At 40.7% G+C, this 19534-nt stretch overlaps 2 protein-coding genes across 2 annotated transcripts in view; both read right to left on the bottom strand.

The window, feature by feature from the left end:
• Positions 1-6: 6 nt before the first annotated feature.
• Positions 7-1718, bottom strand: LOC143844014 (scavenger receptor cysteine-rich domain-containing group B protein-like). The gene is made up of 3 exons (XM_077350947.1): positions 1703-1718; positions 649-960; positions 7-425 (listed from the first exon to the last, which is right to left on the bottom strand). Exons 1-3 carry the CDS (start codon positions 1716-1718, stop codon positions 7-9), a joined length of 747 nt encoding a protein of 248 aa, XP_077207062.1.
• Positions 1719-1750: 32 nt separating this feature from the next.
• The window catches only part of DMBT1 (deleted in malignant brain tumors 1), a 219150-nt gene continuing 201366 nt past the window's right edge, over positions 1751-19534 (bottom strand). Inside the window, exons 8-10 of the mRNA XM_077350946.1 lie at positions 6421-6756; positions 2475-2786; positions 1751-2100 (exon numbers count right to left, since the gene is read on the bottom strand). Of these exons, the coding sequence (XP_077207061.1) occupies positions 1751-2100; positions 2475-2786; positions 6421-6756 (998 nt within the window). The remainder of the gene's footprint in view (positions 2101-2474; positions 2787-6420; positions 6757-19534) is intronic.

The following is a 19534-nucleotide window of genomic DNA, read 5'->3' as shown; positions in this document are numbered from 1 at the left end:
CTCATGTCATTCAATTAACAAGCAACATTGCCGTAGTGTAGGAATACCTGCACACACCACACCAGCATCTTCCACATGAGCACAGTTGTGCACGCCCCAAGGTGCATGATTGCACTGATGCAGAGTTTTTTCAGTTCCATTGCACTGAACATCATCCAGCGTAATATTGCCAGAGCCTTGACCAAAGCGGGCATTTCCTGGTGCTGATAGTGCTGGTCCACATCCAAGCTGTTGGCAAACAACCTGTGCTTGCTTCATGCCCCAGCCATCATCACAGACAGTTCCCCACGTGCCATTATGATATACCTCAAGGCGACCTTGGCATTTGTTGGATCCATTAACCAGCCTCAATGTTTCTTTGGGAAATAGAAAAGAGGAGGTTTTTTTTATATATAAAACACGATTCCTCATTTTTTCACAGTGGTCTACTTTTGTTTTTTTGATCTTTGTTAATTTGAAACTAATTCTGAAGTGAAACTGTTCCTATTGATTCTGTTGGCTAGGGTGGAGCACATATCACCCAAAGTGAACCTCAATCCCACTAACTCGATCAAAGTAATATTATGTTTGATTAAAAAATTCTCTTTGTACCTCTCTCTCATATAAAGAAGGACAATGACATTCAGTTCGCTGTAGTGTTGGGAATACCTGAGCAGATGACCCCGGCATCTTCGCGATGCACACAGTCATGTGTGCCCCAAGGTGCATGATGGCACTGAAGGACAGAGTCCTCTGATCCACGGCACTGAACTTCATCCAGGCTAATATTGCCTGAGCCTTGACCAAAGTGGGCTGATCCAGGTGCGGAAATTGCTGGTCCACATCCAAGCTCCTTGCATACAACCCGGGCATCACTCAGGTCCCAGGAATCATCACAAACTGTTCCCCAGCTGCCACCAAGATATATCTCAAGACGGCCTTCACATCTGTTAGATCCATTAACCAATCGCAAATGAGTTTCTGTAGGGGATGGGGGGAGAAGATCTTTTTCAAAAACACATCATGGTTTTTCTTGTAGTAGACACTTCAGTGCAAAAAAAAAATCAAGTATTTGCTCATCTTGATCCTTGTTAATGTAAAACTGAATGTGAGATGAAGAATTCTGCATGATGGCACCCTATGTCTACTTCAGTATCAATTTTGGTAGTCTACTAACTACCCTGCAAACATGCTGAATGATATATATATATATTTATGAACAAAAATTAATTTCTGCACATTGTAGAAAGACTTATAAATTTGTGATGCATTTGACTTATACATCCGATACTCCTTGGAAGAAATAAAGTCCTGATTTTAGTTCAGAATGTGATCAGAAGTGTGTGCAGGATTTAAGATAAAGGGAGGGAATATTAAACTTTATTTACTAGAGAGATGAATTTTTAAAATAATTGAACTCAGGAACTGGTAATTAAAATTAAAGTTTCAGTATGTAGTTATGGAAGCTCTCTTTGCTGATAAACTGAACAAAGACTTTTAACAGTTTGTTATGACACAGATTATAAATTTCTGCAACTACATACAGACACTGCCACCAGTAACTTGGTAGCAGAGTATTTAAAAATCACGTGTATATTAAAAACAAAAACAAGGCTTGTGGCAGGCAGTATTGTAAATGAAGTCCATTCATAGCTCTAAAGGCTGAACAAGGAACTGGAGTCCTAAATTTTGAGGTGGACTCTAAGATCCAAAGAAAATTTGCCTGGTTTGTTCGACATTCTGTTTTGCAATGACTAGTAGAAAGCTCATGTCATTCAATTAACAAGCAACATTGCCGTAGTGTAGGAATACCTGCACACACCACACCAGCATCTTCCACATGAGCACAGTTGTGCACGCCCCAAGGTGCATGATTGCACTGATGCAGAGTTTTTTCAGTTCCATTGCACTGAACATCATCCAGCGTAATATTGCCAGAGCCTTGACCAAAGCGGGCATTTCCTGGTGCTGATAGTGCTGGTCCACATCCAAGCTGTTGGCAAACAACCTGTGCTTGCTTCATGCCCCAGCCATCATCACAGACAGTTCCCCACGTGCCATTATGATATACCTCAAGGCGACCTTGGCATTTGTTGGATCCATTAACCAGCCTCAATGTTTCTTTGGGACATAGAAAAGAGGGTTTTTGTTTTTGTTTTACAAAACATGATTCCTCATTTTTTCACAGTCTACTTTTGTTTGTTTTGATCTTTGTTAATTTAAAACTAATTCTGAATTGAAACCGTTCCTATTGATTCTGTTGGCTAAGATGAAGCACATATCACCCAAAGTGAACCTTGTTATGAATTGTGTGAACCTCAATCCCACTAACTAGATCAAAGTCATGTTTAAGAAAACATATTATATTTGATTAAAAAATTCTGTTTGCACCTCTCTCTCATATAAAGAAGGACAATGTATGTATGTATGTATGTATATGTAGCATCATATAAAGAAGGACAATGACATTCAGTTCGCTGTAGTGTTGGGAATACCTGAGCAGATGACCCCGGCATCTTCGCGATGCACACAGTCATGTGTGCCCCAAGGTGCATGATGGCACTGAAGGATAGAGTCCTCTGATCCACGGCACTGAACTTCATCCAGGCTAATATTGCCTGAGCCTTGACCAAAGTGGGCTGATCCAGGTGCGGAAACTGCTGGTCCACATCCAAGCTCCTTGCATACAACCCGGGCATCACTCAGGTCCCAGGAATCATCACAAACTGTGCCCCAGCTGCCACCAAGATATATCTCAAGGCGGCCTTCACACCTGTTAGATCCATTAACCAATCGCAAATGAGTTTCTGTAGGGGATGGGGGGATAAGATCTTTTTCAAAACATATTTCATTGTTTTCTCATAATAAAACCTCTGATAGCTTGGAACCTTAATACTATAGAAATAATATGGTAACTAGTATTGATTAAAATATGAATATTCAAAGGTCATGGGTGTACAGACATGCCACTTCCTTCTTGAAGACTGCCCTATTTTTTCCCCACAGGGTGGCTACTAACCACACTGAAATCTTCCCTAAGGGGCGAACAGGACTTAGCCCAGCAGCATTTGCCGCAGCAGGGAAGCCCAACGCTCAAGAAGGCACTGTGTGGCTTTGGGACTTCAAGTCCCAGAGTGCCTCGGGCAGGAGAGAGAGCAGCGCAGGGGCAACTGGGAGGGGGGAGGGCGGTTCACCTCCTCTTCATGCCTTTCTTCAGATAGGGGGTGAAGCAGGAGGTGTGCACCTCTTTCCCTCTCCATTCTTTCGCCATATGGCACCTACTAACCACTGTAAGCAACAGTCTTCCCTAAGGCCATAATAGAAACATAATCCAAAAGAAGTGAGTTCAGTTTATCTATGAGGAGGTGAACCCTTCCAGGTTCAAAAGAATCTAATACTGACAGTTATACTAGTGATTCCTTATTCCCTAGATTAATTGCAAGCCTATATTTTTGCAACCTTTTGTTTGAAGTGTCTTTTGTTTCAAGTATCTTTATAAAGCCTAGGAATTTATCCATGTGTTTTCATATGTATACTGTATCATGCATCAGATTCAGTATGCAGTTTTCTTTTGTAGTGTATTATGCAGCAGTTCCTTTCAATAAAGCACTTATTTTCTAACAGTAACACTTTTGAAGTCTATGTCTTCCTACCGACAGTCACGGGTGATAAGAACCTGTAGGAACAAAGGTTTCCTGCTTAATGGGACCAGATTAATACCATGGTTGCATTAGTGGCTGGCTACCTATGTTTCAGCAGTCCTCAGGATTGTATGATTCATTAAACACAATGAAATTGTTTTAATAAACAATAGCGATAAAGTAAAAAATGTCAGGCACTAGTATTTTCTTTGCATATACCTGAAGAAGAATAAATGTGCTAAATAAGTAATCTGTGGAACAATATAATTGATGGATTCATGGGTGCTTTAAATTGAAAAGCATCACACACGTTTTCCTATGTACACTATTGTACATGGACAGAAAAATGTACAGGATTTAATGGAGACATTTACTCCTTGACTTGATCACAGCTATCCTATCAATTCAAATAGGGACACTGGAAGCCACCAATGAAATCCGGGCTTCCCATTCCGGGTAATGGGCAGTGTGCTCTGATACACGAGGGCCATAACCAAAAGCACAGCTGGAGAGCTGTATTTGATAGAGGCACTGAGTCCTCGTTATTAACTATATTAATTGGAAAATACAAAATCCCCATACTTGTCCATGGAAAAGAACAGCACTTATGATCATTTTTATTGGAATATGCAAGATGCGTAGCGTGCAAGATGCAGGGGGCATCAGAGGAGATGTGTAGTTAGCATATTTAGGTCAGGAACTTCCTGGTATTAAACTCCATTCTTCTAAATAGCCTGGTGTTTCAATCCTCGCTTGCATATTTAAACTCTGTGAAGAATTTCTATGTAGTGCACATGGATATTTTTTCATTGCTGATGTAGGCTGTAGTTTCTATCCTAGTCTAACTTCTTTAAAATCTCTCATGTCTATAGCAATCATTTATGTATTCTATCAATGTGTGAACCACATTAAAAAGTACATATATCATAATGTGATCTGTTTAAAAGATAAGTAACAGTCACTAGCTGAGATGTCATTTTAACGATTTAAATAATAAGCTAAGAAAATGCGCTTACCAGAACCTATCTGTCCTATGTGACCTGTAAATAAAACACATTGTTATTTTTTTTTCCCGATTTCTTTCCCGCCACTCCCTTACGGCTCGTGGCGGGTTACAGTGTCTCAAAACCCCCATTAAAACCCCACTAAAACCCCATTAAAAGACATAAAACATTACCAACATGGCGGAAAATCAATAAAACCCGACTCCCCTCCCCACTAATAGCGGGTGGAGAAGGAGGTCCCGATGATGTTCAGATCCCTTGCGGCATTTATTTAAGAAAATAAATGCCCCAATTCAGCTATGCATGAGCAGACCAGGCAATCAGGATGCACAGTTCTCTACCACTTTTCAGCAGCTAGAATACCATATATTCAGTCTTATGCAAAGTAGTTTCTGAATCCTCAGTTCCAACTACAATTACCTAGGGGTCTGCATTCCAGAATTGCCAAATCAAACATGCATAAAAATAGTTCTCTGGGATAGTTACTGCGATTTTCCAGAATGGCTATATGAACCCAGGATTTTGGGGTATTACAATCCTATGTGCATGCATGCATGCATGTGCATGCACACATACCCACTGATGCACACTGAGGCTACACTCCACTGAGGCTACACTCCTGGGAGCAATGTGTAAAATGTGTTTGCTCCTGTTCTTTTCTATCTCACTTTGTTTCTCTATAGCTCATTTTTGATGGTGTAAATAATAAGAACAACAACCCTATATCTCCAGTGAAAAGGGCTTCCCTTGGCTTCCCCATTTCCTGTTAAATGGAAATACCTTTGGAGCATCAATTTATATTGCTTATGTCAGTTTTACAATGTTTGTTTTTCTGGAATAAATACATTCTGTCAGCCAGAGACATCAGTAAATAAGTCACCAGTACAAATATTTCGACACCTCTTGGGTGTTGTGGCTTTGAATGCCTTTCCTTCATCGGAACACCATTGCCAAGGAAGGACAATTCATAGGGATTGCTGCTTTCAAGTCCAACAGCCTATAAAGCCAAGCAGAGCTATTGGAAGTCACTATGGAAACAGATATCTCAATCTGGGTAATAGTCACCAAGACAATGGGCAGGGCAAAGGCTGCCTGAGAAAAGGACAGATTCAGACCCTGTTGGTCTGAAGCAGCAGAATGAAGTTTGAGTCCAGTGGCACTTTTAAGACCAATTCAGGGTATAGACTCTTGCGTACATAACACACTTCTTCAGATACATTGAAATGGAAGTTTCCTATAGGGTCTGGTATCTTCCATTTCAATGTACCTGAAGAAGTGTGATTGCACACAAAAGCTTATATATTGAATAAAACTTTTGTGGTCTTAAAGGTACCACGGGACTTGAACTTTGTTCTAGGAAAGAGACAATTTCAATGCCTGCAGACATTAATGCAGGAGAAGACATTAAATTGAATCCCCTTTACTGCAGCTTTTTTAAAACATAAGTTGGAGAAAATTCTTCGAATCTCTATCATCAGCCATGGAAAGAAAATTATACATATTCTTTCCATTGCTAGGGAAATCTCCAAGCCTGCAGTCCTTTTTTAAAATCTATTTTATTGTCCTCAGAATTCCTAAAAGCTATAGCATGGGTCCTTTGATGTGTTTCCTCAGTGGATAGATCTTAGCAATTGTATTACCAATAGTATTGAAACAAAAATTTATTTTGGATGTAAGTCAGTCAGCAATCAGCTGATTCTGACATGTGATCTTTTAATCTGAACCCATCATCATTTCAATTGAATGAAAGAAATAGGAAAAACCTTATATATAAACAAGAACGAATAGAGTAGCACCTGAACATTTAACACCAGCATCTTCTTTATGTTCACAGTTATGGATTCCCCATCCACGGTGTGAGCACTGTGCAAGAGAGTGTTCATTCCCCATGCAGTTTACATTATCCAGGAAAATATGGCCACCGCCTTCGCCAAAATGGGCAGCAACCTGAGCAGAGAGAGCTTGTCCACAGTTAAGCTGTCTGCATACAACATTTGCACCATTTATGTCCCAAGCATCATCACAGACAGTCCCCCAGTTTCCTTCATAATACACTTCAAGTCGACCTTCGCATCTGTTTGATCCATTGACCAGTCTCAAGGGAACATCTGTGAACAATAAGCAGATCATTCCTTTTACAAATTATAGTTTGTGCTCTCATATGCTAATTTTTCTTTTCAAGAGAAAATGGGAAGAATTATATAACAAAAACAATTGCCTTTTGGTTCAATATGGAGAGACAAATCTAATATTAAGGTAAAAACTCATTTTCTGGTTGGAATAAAATTATTATTTTATTTTCTCAAAAAAGTTGAGAATATTGTAGCTATATTTAAGCATAAAAATACAAGGCACCACTAAAACATTATTTCATTTTTATTTATAAAAAAACTATTAAAGGTATTGGGTAAATAAGAAATGAAAATCACCAGATATTTATTGTCCCATGATAAGTGTATTTTTTTTAAATAGAAGAATTTGTTTTTATACTTAGCTTTTCACTGCCTGAAGGAGTCTCAAAGCAACTTACAATCGCCTTCCCTTTCCTCTCCCCACAACTGACACCCTGTAAGGTAGGTGAGTCTGAGAGAACCCTGAAATTACTGCTTGGTCAGAACAGCTTTATCAGTCCTGCCTGACATCCCCACTTCCTGCTGAGGCCACCCTGACCCAAAATGATCAGTGGACAAAATGTGCCACCACTGCAAGCCAGCAGCCCTCATCCTGTGAAATGTGTGGTAGGATATGTCTGGCCTGGCATCCCATTTGGCACAATCAAGGACATGCCTGGACTACCAACCCAGCATGGCAAAGAATGCACCCAGCCCCACTCCTCAAAGGATGTGCCCAGCCTGGTCTCACTTGTACTACACAGAGAAGGAGCATTGTCCATCTGGCAACTGTAGTGCTTGGCCAAGTTGCACAGTATCAGGCTAGCTGGGCAGGCTCTTACTTCACCTGTCCTCCTTTGGGAGCAGGTCCAGGTAGGCTGGAGGAAATGGCTCTTTTGCAGAGCTGTGTTTCCTCCCATTCTATTCCATAGCCATACAGATATTTACATTGCTGGACCAATGCAGCCAGTACTATTTTGTATCACTAACTCTTCAAATTTACATGAAGGAAAAAGAAATATGTATTCTGTGTGCAGAAGTTCCCAGCTTCAATTCCTGGTAGCTTTGGCCAAAGGATCCCAGGAAATATGGATGAGAAATGTTACAGGGATTGTCAGGCTGCAGCAACAATGATTCAATTGTCCTGCATTGTGTGGGCTGGTGCCAGTCAACTCTGCTCAAGTGGTAGTACTCTCAGGCCTCCATAGTGATTCCTGAGCATTGACCAGAGTTGGAAGTAAGAAGCTGAAACAGGAACACAGGCTTACACCCAGCAGACCAGTGGCACCAGTTTCCCCACCCAGCCCAGGGCTTATATAAGCTTAGAGGAAAGCAGCTCCATCTGTTCCGGAAACAGACCATGGGATTCATCTTGCCATGATTGATTGGGGTCAAAATCCTTCAAAGGATTGTGTCCTTGAAGGGCTGTTAGCCTGGCACCACATCTTTGCTGGGATATCTTGACCTAAGTCTTCTGATTCCGCCACTTCAGCCAGATACAGATGGAATCTGGTGGGCTTGTCCCCCAAGGATTTGGAGGAACAGAGATAAGTTCTAGCAGAGGAGCGCCCACTTAGGTTCCTCAGGGGAAAGTTCTAGCAGAGGAGCTCCCACTTAGGTTCCTCAGAAGACCTTCCATTGCAGATTTCTCAGTGATTTCTGGAGCAAATAAGTCAAGGACATCTGTCTCACAGGGGTCTTCCAGAGTTTTGTGTTGTTTCCCAGTCCATGTTTTTGACACTTTCAGAGGATTCTGAGCCAGAGTAAAGTGACAGTTCAATGGAAGTCATGACATCAACCATCTCTCTGCAGTGTAAGTCAGTTCCATAGCTGCTCATGCCCTTATACAAGACTCATAGAAAGGGAAAATCTATGCTCATGTGTGTATAATATATAATAACAGATTCTCATCCTGGCCAATCTGGAGTCTAGAACCATGAACTAAAGAATGCTGAGTGTGCATCATCCAGTATGTACATAATGAGTCCTAGAAGAGGAATAAGGTGCATGGTCTAGAGTTTTTGACTTTGCTGTTCAATTCCTGGCCAGGAGTGCCTTTTTCTAGACTACACTTCTGAACCAGCTTCAACCACATTACTCCAAAAGGGATATCCAAAGTTACCAAGCTTTGATCATTTTGTATAACATCTCTGTAATGTGCACCACGAGGCACATAGGGAAGTTAACCTCCCCTCAATAATAGAAACAGTGCTTTTAATTATTACAAATGCTACCCGAAGAAGTCACGGCTTACAATCGCTCATGGTCCAAACAGAATTATTTCTAACATTTCAAAAATGTCTGATCCGACTGCTGCATTTTCCTCTATTTCTCTAGGCAACAGCCAATAGGGGTCTCTTAAGGGGATCAAATGGCCTATCAGACATCATCTTCCCAAAAAAGAATCTTGCTATTAAACCAAATTTTTCTATTTCATATTTCTGTGCATAGCAGTTCCACCATTTGCCTGTTTCAGTGGCTCTAGAAGGACTTTCTGTTTTAAGCTCTGATGCTGTGCTTACATAAACTATTTAATTCCCTATATTGTATTAGCTAAACAGGGACAACATTTTGGTTTGTACTGGCAGGCAGACAGGCTAGAAGAAATTAGGGAAATAGGGATGAAACGAGGAATAGAGGCAAGATATCTCACTGCAGTCTATTATATGAATCATATTGTTTTCCTAGTCAGGCTTGAGTACTGGAAGTCACCTGGGTTAGGGGAGAAATATGAAGAGGCGAGGTCAACCCCTTACCCTCTAAAAGTATCTAATGGATCCATATACCTGTTAATTGGAAAAAAAACAGCAACACTTTCCTAAAATGGGAAGACAAGTCCCTTGGATGAGGAGATCTTTTGAGAATTTTGTCCCAATTTGGAGGGGGACATAGTTAGACTCTGCACTGGGTTTCCAGTTGAAACAAAGGGAATAATACTTCCCACCATCTGAAAGTGGGAGTTGTGTTTGGCATCGCCCACACGAGAGAATGCAGCTCAAGGGTGCTGTACTGGAAGGGCTCAGCCATCTTCTTATGGTGTCCATCCCAAGAGGCAAAATAGGAGTGGCTTCATAGGTTCCCTATTACTCCTTGGCTGCTATCAGGATTGGGACAGATGCTGATCAACCTGCCCTAGTTGAACAAGAATGCTATTGGTGACTACTACCATACTTCCCTAATCTTTACAACACTCTGGTATCATTCATTTCCTTAGGTATCTCTAGCTCCCCGAAACTGCCTAATAAATCTCCAACATCAGCTATAACAGGATTCCCCCAGCTTACCTAGAAGAGCTGTTTTTAAATAATTTCCAGTACCCAAAGGTCTTACAAACACCTTTCCCTTCCTCTCCCCACAACAGACACCCTGTGAAGTAGGTGGGGATGAGAGAGCTCTAAGTGAACTGCTCTGTTAGAACAGCTCTAAGGGAACTGTGGCTACCCCAAGATCACCCAACTGGCTGTATATGGAAGAGTGGGGGATGAAATCCAGTTCTTCGCCACTCTTTAACCACTAAATCGTGTTGGGATAACATATGAATGGACATAAAGAGAAAATGTACTCCTCTCATACAACAGTTCTCATGCCTACTCACAGGGGCTGCCTGACGATGTTGCCTCAGAGAAAAGGCCCAGGGTAAAGGGAGTACAAACAAACAAACCGACAAAACAAAAATGGAAGGGTTTAAGAGTTTCTTAAGTCAATTAAAATTGGCATAATAAGCTATGCAAATTTGAAATTGTTAGGTTTTGAAACAGTTCAGCCATATTTCATAGGACAAGAACTAAATAATAAAGTCATTTGATTCACAAACCCAAGTAGGCTATAAATAGGATTCTCGATAGAGAGTAAAGGTTGTTCGTACCACAGAGTAAATCTATTCAAAAGAAGAAAAGACAACATGTCCTTAAGGTTTGGGTCCTCGTAATGTTAAACCAGAGTCCCTCATTGTAAGGGAAATTCAGCATTTCCTTCTATTTCCTGATGCTGTCTTACTTCTCTTATCTTTGACAACCGTCTTCAGTTTATACCTTCAGAAGTGTTACCTGAAGCAGAGTTACAGCCTTCTTATAGCTCTGTTTTGGATGGCCTTGCAAAACAAATTGACTTCTGAATAGTTCATTTCAGATAGGACATGGACATATTCAGGACAAGCTGTGCCTGAACTGTCAGCTTACTTCGCATTTGTTTTAGTCCAAACTCTGTATGCTATCTTCAATATACTCTTTTGCAAAGCTTTTAATTAGTAGCTTATAAAATGTTCCATGAATGCATGGGTGTGTCTATAAACAGCACAGTAAGGAGAACAAGAAAGAAAAAGAGAAAATGTAGATTAATATTACCTAATGTACATAGACATCCTCCATGCAACAGAAATAACGAAGTAAAAATCAGCATGGAATCCATTTTTACTATCTTATCTGCAAAGTTAATGAAACATACCTCACAATATATAGTGTAAAAGATCTGAAGAGGTGTGCTATGCAATTTGATATCTTTATCTCAAAACAAACTAAGGACATAGTCTATGAGATTCTTCCCCTGCAGTAAATCTCTGCTTACATTACATTTTGTTATTTCAAGTTTTTAAAAATCCATTTCCTGTTCCTGAAATAAAGTTTCTTGTATTCTGTTTCTTGAAATAGAAAGATAAGAATCAATTGTATCAACAAAAATACTGGACAAGTTGGACTATAATGTTGTTTAGGATTAGGAACGTATGCATGATCCCCATCCTGCGTCATCATATTGGAAAGGCCTTTGGTGAGTCTTGTAGAGGATGAAGCAGTCTGTTTGTATTTCCCTGGAATTAGTTTGTATATAGAAATGTGTATACAATAGAATAATCACTAATCCTTCCTTCTGAACATGCCCTTAAGCCCTTAGGACATGTCAGGAGTTCACTCTTTCATTCCTTTAAAAAGACTGGGCTTGAGAACCACTGGCAGGCATTTCCTGGTAAGGTAAAGGACTTTTCAATTTGTGAGTACTGGTATGAATTTACATATACTGATGCATTGATGTTGTTTTTAGGACAGCCTTTCTCAACCTTTTTATTGTTGAGAAACCCCTAAAACATTCTTCAGGCTTAGCTGTGTACATGCCCATGCAGGGCCCCTCCCCTTCCCCTTCTAGGCCCATCATTGGCCATTTGGGGAGGGGGTGGGTGGGTTGACATGGCTATATATGTTTAACAAATGTACAAACTATCTAAAAAATTAATTAACCCCATCCACTTGGGAAACCTTTCCAGGGCTGTCAAGAAACCTCAGGGTTTCATGAAACTCTGGTTGAGAAAACCTTTTTTAGGGTCTGAATATTCTGAGCTGCAGATGATGAGCCTTCTAAACAGTTAGGGGACCATTTATGCACTGGAGGTTTCATGCCAGGCTACAGGCTGGAGTTTTAGTCGTGGCAGGTTGCCCCACCTCTTCCTGTACTTACAGGGGGAAGCATTTGGCCCGGTGCACCTCATCCGACCCCGATTTGTGCTCCTGCAGGGGAGCTGGAGAAGTGAAATTCCCAGTGCATAAACAGTCTAGGAGAGGAAATATGGAGTAGCTTTCTACATAGAATTCAGCACTCTGCTTCAGCTCAAATAGGAACACTCCTTTAGTGTTAAACATCTCTGCTTTCTTTTTCATGTTAAATATTTTTCCATTCAAGATCTGGATAGATTAGCTTTCAATAGTTAAAGTTCATGTGGTCTCATGCCTTTAAAAATTAAATATAGATTCTTATTTTGAAAACATATTAAATAGTTTACAAATTTAAAACCAAACATCCAAATAAACATAGGAGTTAAACAAGGTTATATCCTTGCCCCTTAGTTATTTAACCTTTTCTTAAGTGACTTACCCTTCTATTTTGACAAAGTTAATGGTCGTCCCCCCATTCTAGGCAAAAGACCCACTCTGCTTCTTTTATACATGGATGACACAGTTATCTTATGTAGAATGCAAGTTGGCCTTATATGCTATCACCGATCATTCAGAGATTACTGTAGTGACAATCAACTAAAAATAAACTTTGAAAAAATGAAGATCATGGTATTCGCAAATATCCGCTATAAGTTTCTCTGGATAATAAATGGTAAACATATAGAATAGGTCAATCATTACAAGTATTTAGGCATAAACGTTACTTATAATAACAGTTGGGCAAACCATAGAGAAAAAACAATCAAAACTGCAAAAAGCCAGTTATCCCTTTTAGCCAAGTTTTATCACCAAAAAGGCAACAAAAACCTTCCAGCAGCCATTAAAACCTACAATGCCAAAATAATTCCTCAGATTCTTTATGGAAATCCAATATGGATGGATGCATTTAATATTTGAGAACATCCAATCTCTCTTTTTCAGAAGTCTACTAGGAGTCCCAAACTGTGTGGCAAATCATACACTTGTCGCAGAACTTGGCCAACAGAGTCTAGAAGCCCAGGCTTGGTTTCAGTCCTTTAAATACTGGTTGAAAATCCATTTCCATGCTCAACCAGATAGTTTGTTAATTAACCTTTTGAGTGACCCTTATTCTCTTAACTGGTTAAGTAAAATGTCAAAGGAACTTCAAACTATGGGTCTGGACATCTCAACCCTTAGCATGCAAGACGAAAGAATTATATTAAAACAAATATCACAGAGACTGGAAGATCAGGATACCCAGATTCTGGGTTCCTCTAACAGCATATGTTCTCCCAGTTTCTGGGATATTCCCTTAATATACAAATCCATGCCCATGTAACTCCAAATTTTGGAGATACACCAGTTAAAAAGAGCATTTCTAGTAGCTCGCTTAAACATATTTCCCTCAAATATCACCCAAGGTTGATTTTTGAAGATCCCTCCTCAGGAGAGATACTGTTTACATGGGTGTAGTGTCCCTGACACGTTGTACCACATACGTCTGGTGTGTCGTCCCCCCATTCTAGGATATATCGTCACCCTTTAGTTAACTATCTGAAGAAACTGAAATTCAGTTGTGTTAATGAGAAACATTGGATTAAAATGATACTAAATGTAAGGGACTCAGCAACTATTATAAAAGTAGCTAAGTTTTTGTTTGCAATTTTAAATCAAAATCTTTTTATAATGGATTTTACATCTGGAACTGTTTGAAAATTTCATTTTATGCTTTGCAATTTTATGCCAATAAAGGTACTCTGAATCTGAATCTGAACCTTCCATTTCCAGTAGAACAGCATGGAGTGGGATTTAATCTATATTGTGGCTGCCATTTATATTCACCCAAGACCTCTCCCAAACAGGAGTACAAGTCCCAGGGTGAAGAGATAAGGATAACCCATCCCCAAGCCCCTCCTTAACAGACCCTTCCTGCAAAGTTGGTTGTTCTGTCACCATCACTTATGTCAATGATGTGACTGGGGTGGCTATGTTTTCCCATGTGTATGTCTGATGAAGCAGAACATGGCTGCATATGGAGACTCAGACCAATATTGATGGAACTTCCAGGGCTTCTATTGGTTGTGTCACATTCCTTACAAAACAAATTGGTTTCTTCCCTTCTTTGTTATGGGCTGTATAGGACAATATGATTACTCTATTCTGGGAATAAGACTGGGTAATTTATTTCCAGACTTCATTTTGAGTTAATAGTGAGTCTAAATGGCAGCCACAATGTATCTGTGAATGAATGCAAAACCCTAAGGTAAATTACAAATATTCAGTAGGGGGGTGATGTATATAAGAAGGACACTTGCATTACATTATATATGCTGCCAGTTTATCTAGTAATAACCTTTGCTGTCGGGGACTCTGTTCCTCCCCCCACTGCCCTGGGCAGCCCTGCCAAGGCCTGGCAAGGCCGCGGCTGGAGCTGCTCGGATGGCGGGAACTGGCTCACTTCTCCCCCTGGCAGCACTGCCGAGACCAGGCAAGACCATGGCTAGGGCTGCTGGAAATGGAAGGTTCAGATTCAGAGTACCTTTATTGGCATAAAATTGCAAAGCATAAAATGAAATTTTCAAACAGTTCCAGATGTAAAATCCATTATAAAAAGATGCTGGTGGGGCTTCCTCCCTCCCCCCTCCCCACCAGGCCGTAGTCCCAGGCCCTCCACCCTCACTCCCAGCTCCTACTCAATTGGCTGGCACTTCTTCCATATAGAAGTTGGAAGGGTGTGTGGCTAGGGGTGAGACCTGATTGGCTGTTCATTGGACAGACGGCCAATCAGGGATGGGAGAGCCGGAACAGCCTACCCGATTGGTAGGTGATGAGTCCCAACTCCTCCTAGCACCCTCTTACCATTTTAATATGTTCAGATATACCCCTGGAATGTATATATACCTCCCTCTGGGGGGGGGGAAACTCACTAACCAAGAGGCTATTACTGTTCTGGTTGCCAGAAATATGTCGGATTGTTTTTAAAATGTGTTTTAATAGTTTTAACGCTTGTTATAATTTATTTATGGCATTGTTTTATCCCATATTGGAAGCTGTCCTGAGCTGACTGTAACAAAAGGGGCAGGATATAAATCCAAGAATAAATAAAAATAAAAACGATTCCAATGTAAAGTCTTTTCTACTAAGTAATGAAGGGCCTAGTAATAAAGGGCCGATTTCTGCACAGATTTAATTCCAATATTGTCAGCTTTTCATGGCAACAAAATAATTATAAAAATGAATACAGTATTTGCTGGCGTATAAGACTACTTTCCCCCCCTGAAAAACATGCCTCCAAGTTGGGGGGGGAGTGTCGTCCTATACACCGGGTGCACTTCAGTTGGGATAGACATAGCTGCCCATAGTGGCCCATAGTACTGTAATGTAATGTAACAAACTCAATATTTCACGTGGAAATGTTGGGGGGGGGGTCGTCTTATATGCCCAATCGTCTTATACGCCGGCAAATACGGTACTATCCACTTCTTTCATTTCGCAATACAGAGTGGCTTATGGGGGCTACTAGGCAATTTCCTATGGCAGCATTTTCAAAAGCTGTCATCCCCTCCAGTTTAATAAAACAGCATGTGCCCTCAGACTATTCTTTGGATGTATATTCTAAAGCATCCTATATTTGAATGGAAGTAACAACTAATAAGAACAAATGAAAGGAGAAAGCACCAGAAGACACTTGCATCCTACCCATGACTGCAGTCAAGTACATACCACTCTTAGTAGGAGCACAGTGATAGGAAGGGCTTATTTCTTTGGCACTCAGTCCAGTGGAATTGGCCCAATCTGTCAACCAAAACAAGCAATTTCTAGGGCAGCTATGGCATATCCACATCCAAGTAGTGCACAGCTACCACCTCTGTCATCATAGCAATCCCTCACCATTTAAAAGACCGTCCTCTTCCTCCTTTAATATAGGGTGCAAAATATAATGACAAGCTACCATTCTGCTAATTTTTGATTGTTTGGAAAAGCACATGATTTGCAAACCAGTGGTCTAAGGATCAGTACTTGGAATCTTAAAGCAAGTGTTGGGAAAGACCTACCTTTACCTATGACCATGGAAATCCACTGCAGGCAGGCTAGATGGCTTTGAAATGGCCTGAATCGCAATAAAACAGGAGATATATAAGATAAATATCTGGGGAGAGCCATTACTGCAAACCTGCTGGAGTGAGCCTAGTAAGTGCATGGGTTTTGGTGTTTGGTCCATGGGAAGGTAGGGGAGTGCCCCAGCTAGAGTATACCAGGTGAGTGTTTCAGTGAATGCGTGGGATTGTGGTTTGAACTTGTAAGGAGCATGCATGGGAAGAGGGAGCAAAGCATCTTTTTTTATTGCAATTCACTTTTATTGCAATTCAGGCCATTACTACTTTCAATAGCCCATAAAAATGTGCAGCCTTAATATGAGTTGCCTCAGTCTCCTTGTCTTAGAATGTAATCAAGTTATTTGCTATTTTCCCTCCTCTGGCTAGAAAACCATAAATCAAGTGGAGACATAAAAAGAAACAAAGTCTGCCCCATACAAATGTCCTAAAGTGAAGGGCAGTATCCCAATCTATGTTTTGAACTGATTCACTGAAGTGCTGAATTTAAACATGTAACATTATTATACTGGGTTTGAACTTCCATTACCAGGAAGGAGTCAAGAGATGGGAATATCCCTGAAAATCATCTTCTGTTTATGTTGCAGACCTTGTTTGACAGGGAAATGTTTGAATTTATTACATTTCTCAACTGTTTTGACATTGACTATATATTATATCAACACTGAAATATTTCCTAACCGTGTTTACAGAGATCAGTTATTGTAATCCAGGTCTGCAGAACGGCCCTGCTCAAGTACACCAGAATGGAAGATACTGAGTGTAGAGATTTTAATCCTTTGTGAAAATGTTCTTCTAAATGTTTGGACTAAATGGTTCATATTACTATCTTTATTTTTGCACTCCTCCAATAAATAACTAAATAAAAATGGATTTGTAGAATGACAAACAGAAACAAAGGAAGGAGAAAACAATGGCTATTAAGCACAATAAATCAATGAAACCTCTGTATGCAGAGAGTTACAGCCCAAACCAATACTTTGTGGTTGTGGTCCCAATGTTGGGACAGATGACCAGGGTCACTTTCCATGGCAATTTCCAATGCTCACAACATCTAAACAGGGGACATCTCTATATAGTAAGTCACTGAGTTGCGATCACCTGAAGGACTAACAGAGGATACAAAGGGCACATCTGCCTTATGTTGGTTTGTAAAAAGGGTTCATGGCCTAGATCAAGGGGTGGCCAAACTGTGGCTCTCCAGATGTCCATGGACTACAATTCCCATGATCCCTTGCCAGCACATGAAGTCTTGAAGAACTTAAGTGAAAGTGCTGGTGATTTTGAATCCTTTGTGGTGATTTATGAATGGTTTTGATCCAGGGCAATATGTACAACATTAAGGTTTGTGGGGACGTTGAGAGTGCTGATGAAAAAGGAGATACTGCTTTTACAGAGACTTCCGTGACTCAGATTAGGGAGGGGAACTACAGTGCACATCAAGTCTTGAATGCTGATGAAATGGGGTTTATCCTATGCTCGGCAGACAGGCCTAGGCAGGTATCTTCTGAATAGCACCCTTAGGTTTAGCTAGTCTTGGCAACATTGATCGGAACAGGCAACTAGGAGATGGAGGCAAGGAGCTGAAACAGGATCATTTGAGTAGCAAACAGCTGATACTTATCAGGGAATCCCTATCAGTGATATACAAGCACTGGAAGCAAAGCTGACTGAGCTGGCTGTAGCCAAATACACATACATGCTTTAGTGTCTACTCCACAGAAGAAGCGAGCCAATCAGGGAAACCACTGTCACGAACTTCTTGGATTCAGCTGGATGAGTCCATGGGCAGTAGCAGAACTCACTGGGTGCACACACATTTTGCCAGATTTAACTGGGGCAAAAATCCTGCGAAGGATTGTATCCATTGTGGTCTATCCCAGAAGGTGGAGATGGGCTGTAAGCCTGGCACTGCATCTTTGCAGGGCTATCTTGCCTTAAGTACTATACCTCCTTTCTTCATGCTGGTTGGAGATAAATTCTGGTGGGCTTGTGAACCAAGTTCTGGATTGGTGCTTAGTTGTCCTGTGTATGTGGGGGGGGGGGGTCCAATGTTTTGGAGCAGATAGACCAGGGGCATCTACCCTGCAGTGGTCTCTTGGAGTTTCCTGCTCTCCCCCAGCCTGTATTTGTGACTCTGAAAGCTCTTCCTTGGAGGCAGCCAAGTTGACATCAGCTCTGTGGAAGTCACGCCAGGACTGTTGTGAAAAAGGGTGCCTGAGAGAATATTTCCCCAAGGAGGAGGAAGCCATGCTGGAATATAAATACCTATAAGTTTATCTTGGTGAGAAAACTGCTGGAGCTTTTAAGATCAAGCTACTTTTTGCCTACTATTCAGCGAACCGTAACAAAATGAATGCTTCTGGGCCTGTTGTGTAGAAGGAAAATCACAAGACCTGAGCAGTTTGCTGACTGTTGCAGACTGTTTCATCATTTTGAAACCTTTATTTTGTCTGAAAAGACATGCCCATCAAAACATTTGTTTTTACTAGACCACCCGCCAACCTACCCTGCTACCCTGAATGATATTCACACTGCCATCAGGATTTCTGCCTCCTAACACAGCCTTTCTTCTTCAGCCAATGGACAAAGGTTGTAATAAGGCTGTTTATGCTTACTCTGCTTTTGAAGGCAACCAGGCCTACAAAAGCTCCCATCCTCAAAGACTGCTGAAGAGTTATAACACATATGAAGCAGTAAAGAATACTTGAGAATCTTTACATGAAGTCATACAGAACAGCACAAAAGAGGTTAGGAAAAATCCCCCCACACACACACACAAACACATCAGTTTGTTGTTTATTCTACGGAGTCCGAAGAAACTATATAAAATACTTCTGAAAATATAGCTGACTCAGTATTGGAAAAGGATCTTGACTGGGAGATAGAAGATAACAGAGAAGTTGTTTGATTCTCACAAAAAGGAGTTCTCTAATGATCTTAAATCATTTAGGGAATTAACTCCACTTTATTTCACTTTAAAAAAAATCATATTTTCCTCTTTTTCTTTACTTCCCAACCATCTTCTGCACGGTCGTGTCACTTCTGGGATTTCTTGAAGTCTGAAGAATATTTTAGGGGTTTCTCAATGGTAAAATAGTTGAGAATGGCTGGCATATAGGCTGGAGCCTTCCCCTAATGTTGCCTCTTGGTTCTGGGATTTAGAGGCTTAGTGTCTCTGAATGCAGAGGTTCCCCTCAGGCACCACGGCTAGTAGCATTTGATAGACAACTTTTAAAGGAGATTAGATAGATTAATGGAGGATAAAAGTCATTTTTTTTC

The sequence above is a fragment of the Paroedura picta genome, chromosome 8, assembly GCF_049243985.1.
Source record: "Paroedura picta isolate Pp20150507F chromosome 8, Ppicta_v3.0, whole genome shotgun sequence".
In the NCBI taxonomy this organism is placed as follows: Eukaryota; Metazoa; Chordata; class Lepidosauria; order Squamata; family Gekkonidae; genus Paroedura; species Paroedura picta.
Note: the sequence above shows the minus strand (reverse complement) of the source record. Positions and strands in the feature narration are given on the sequence as shown.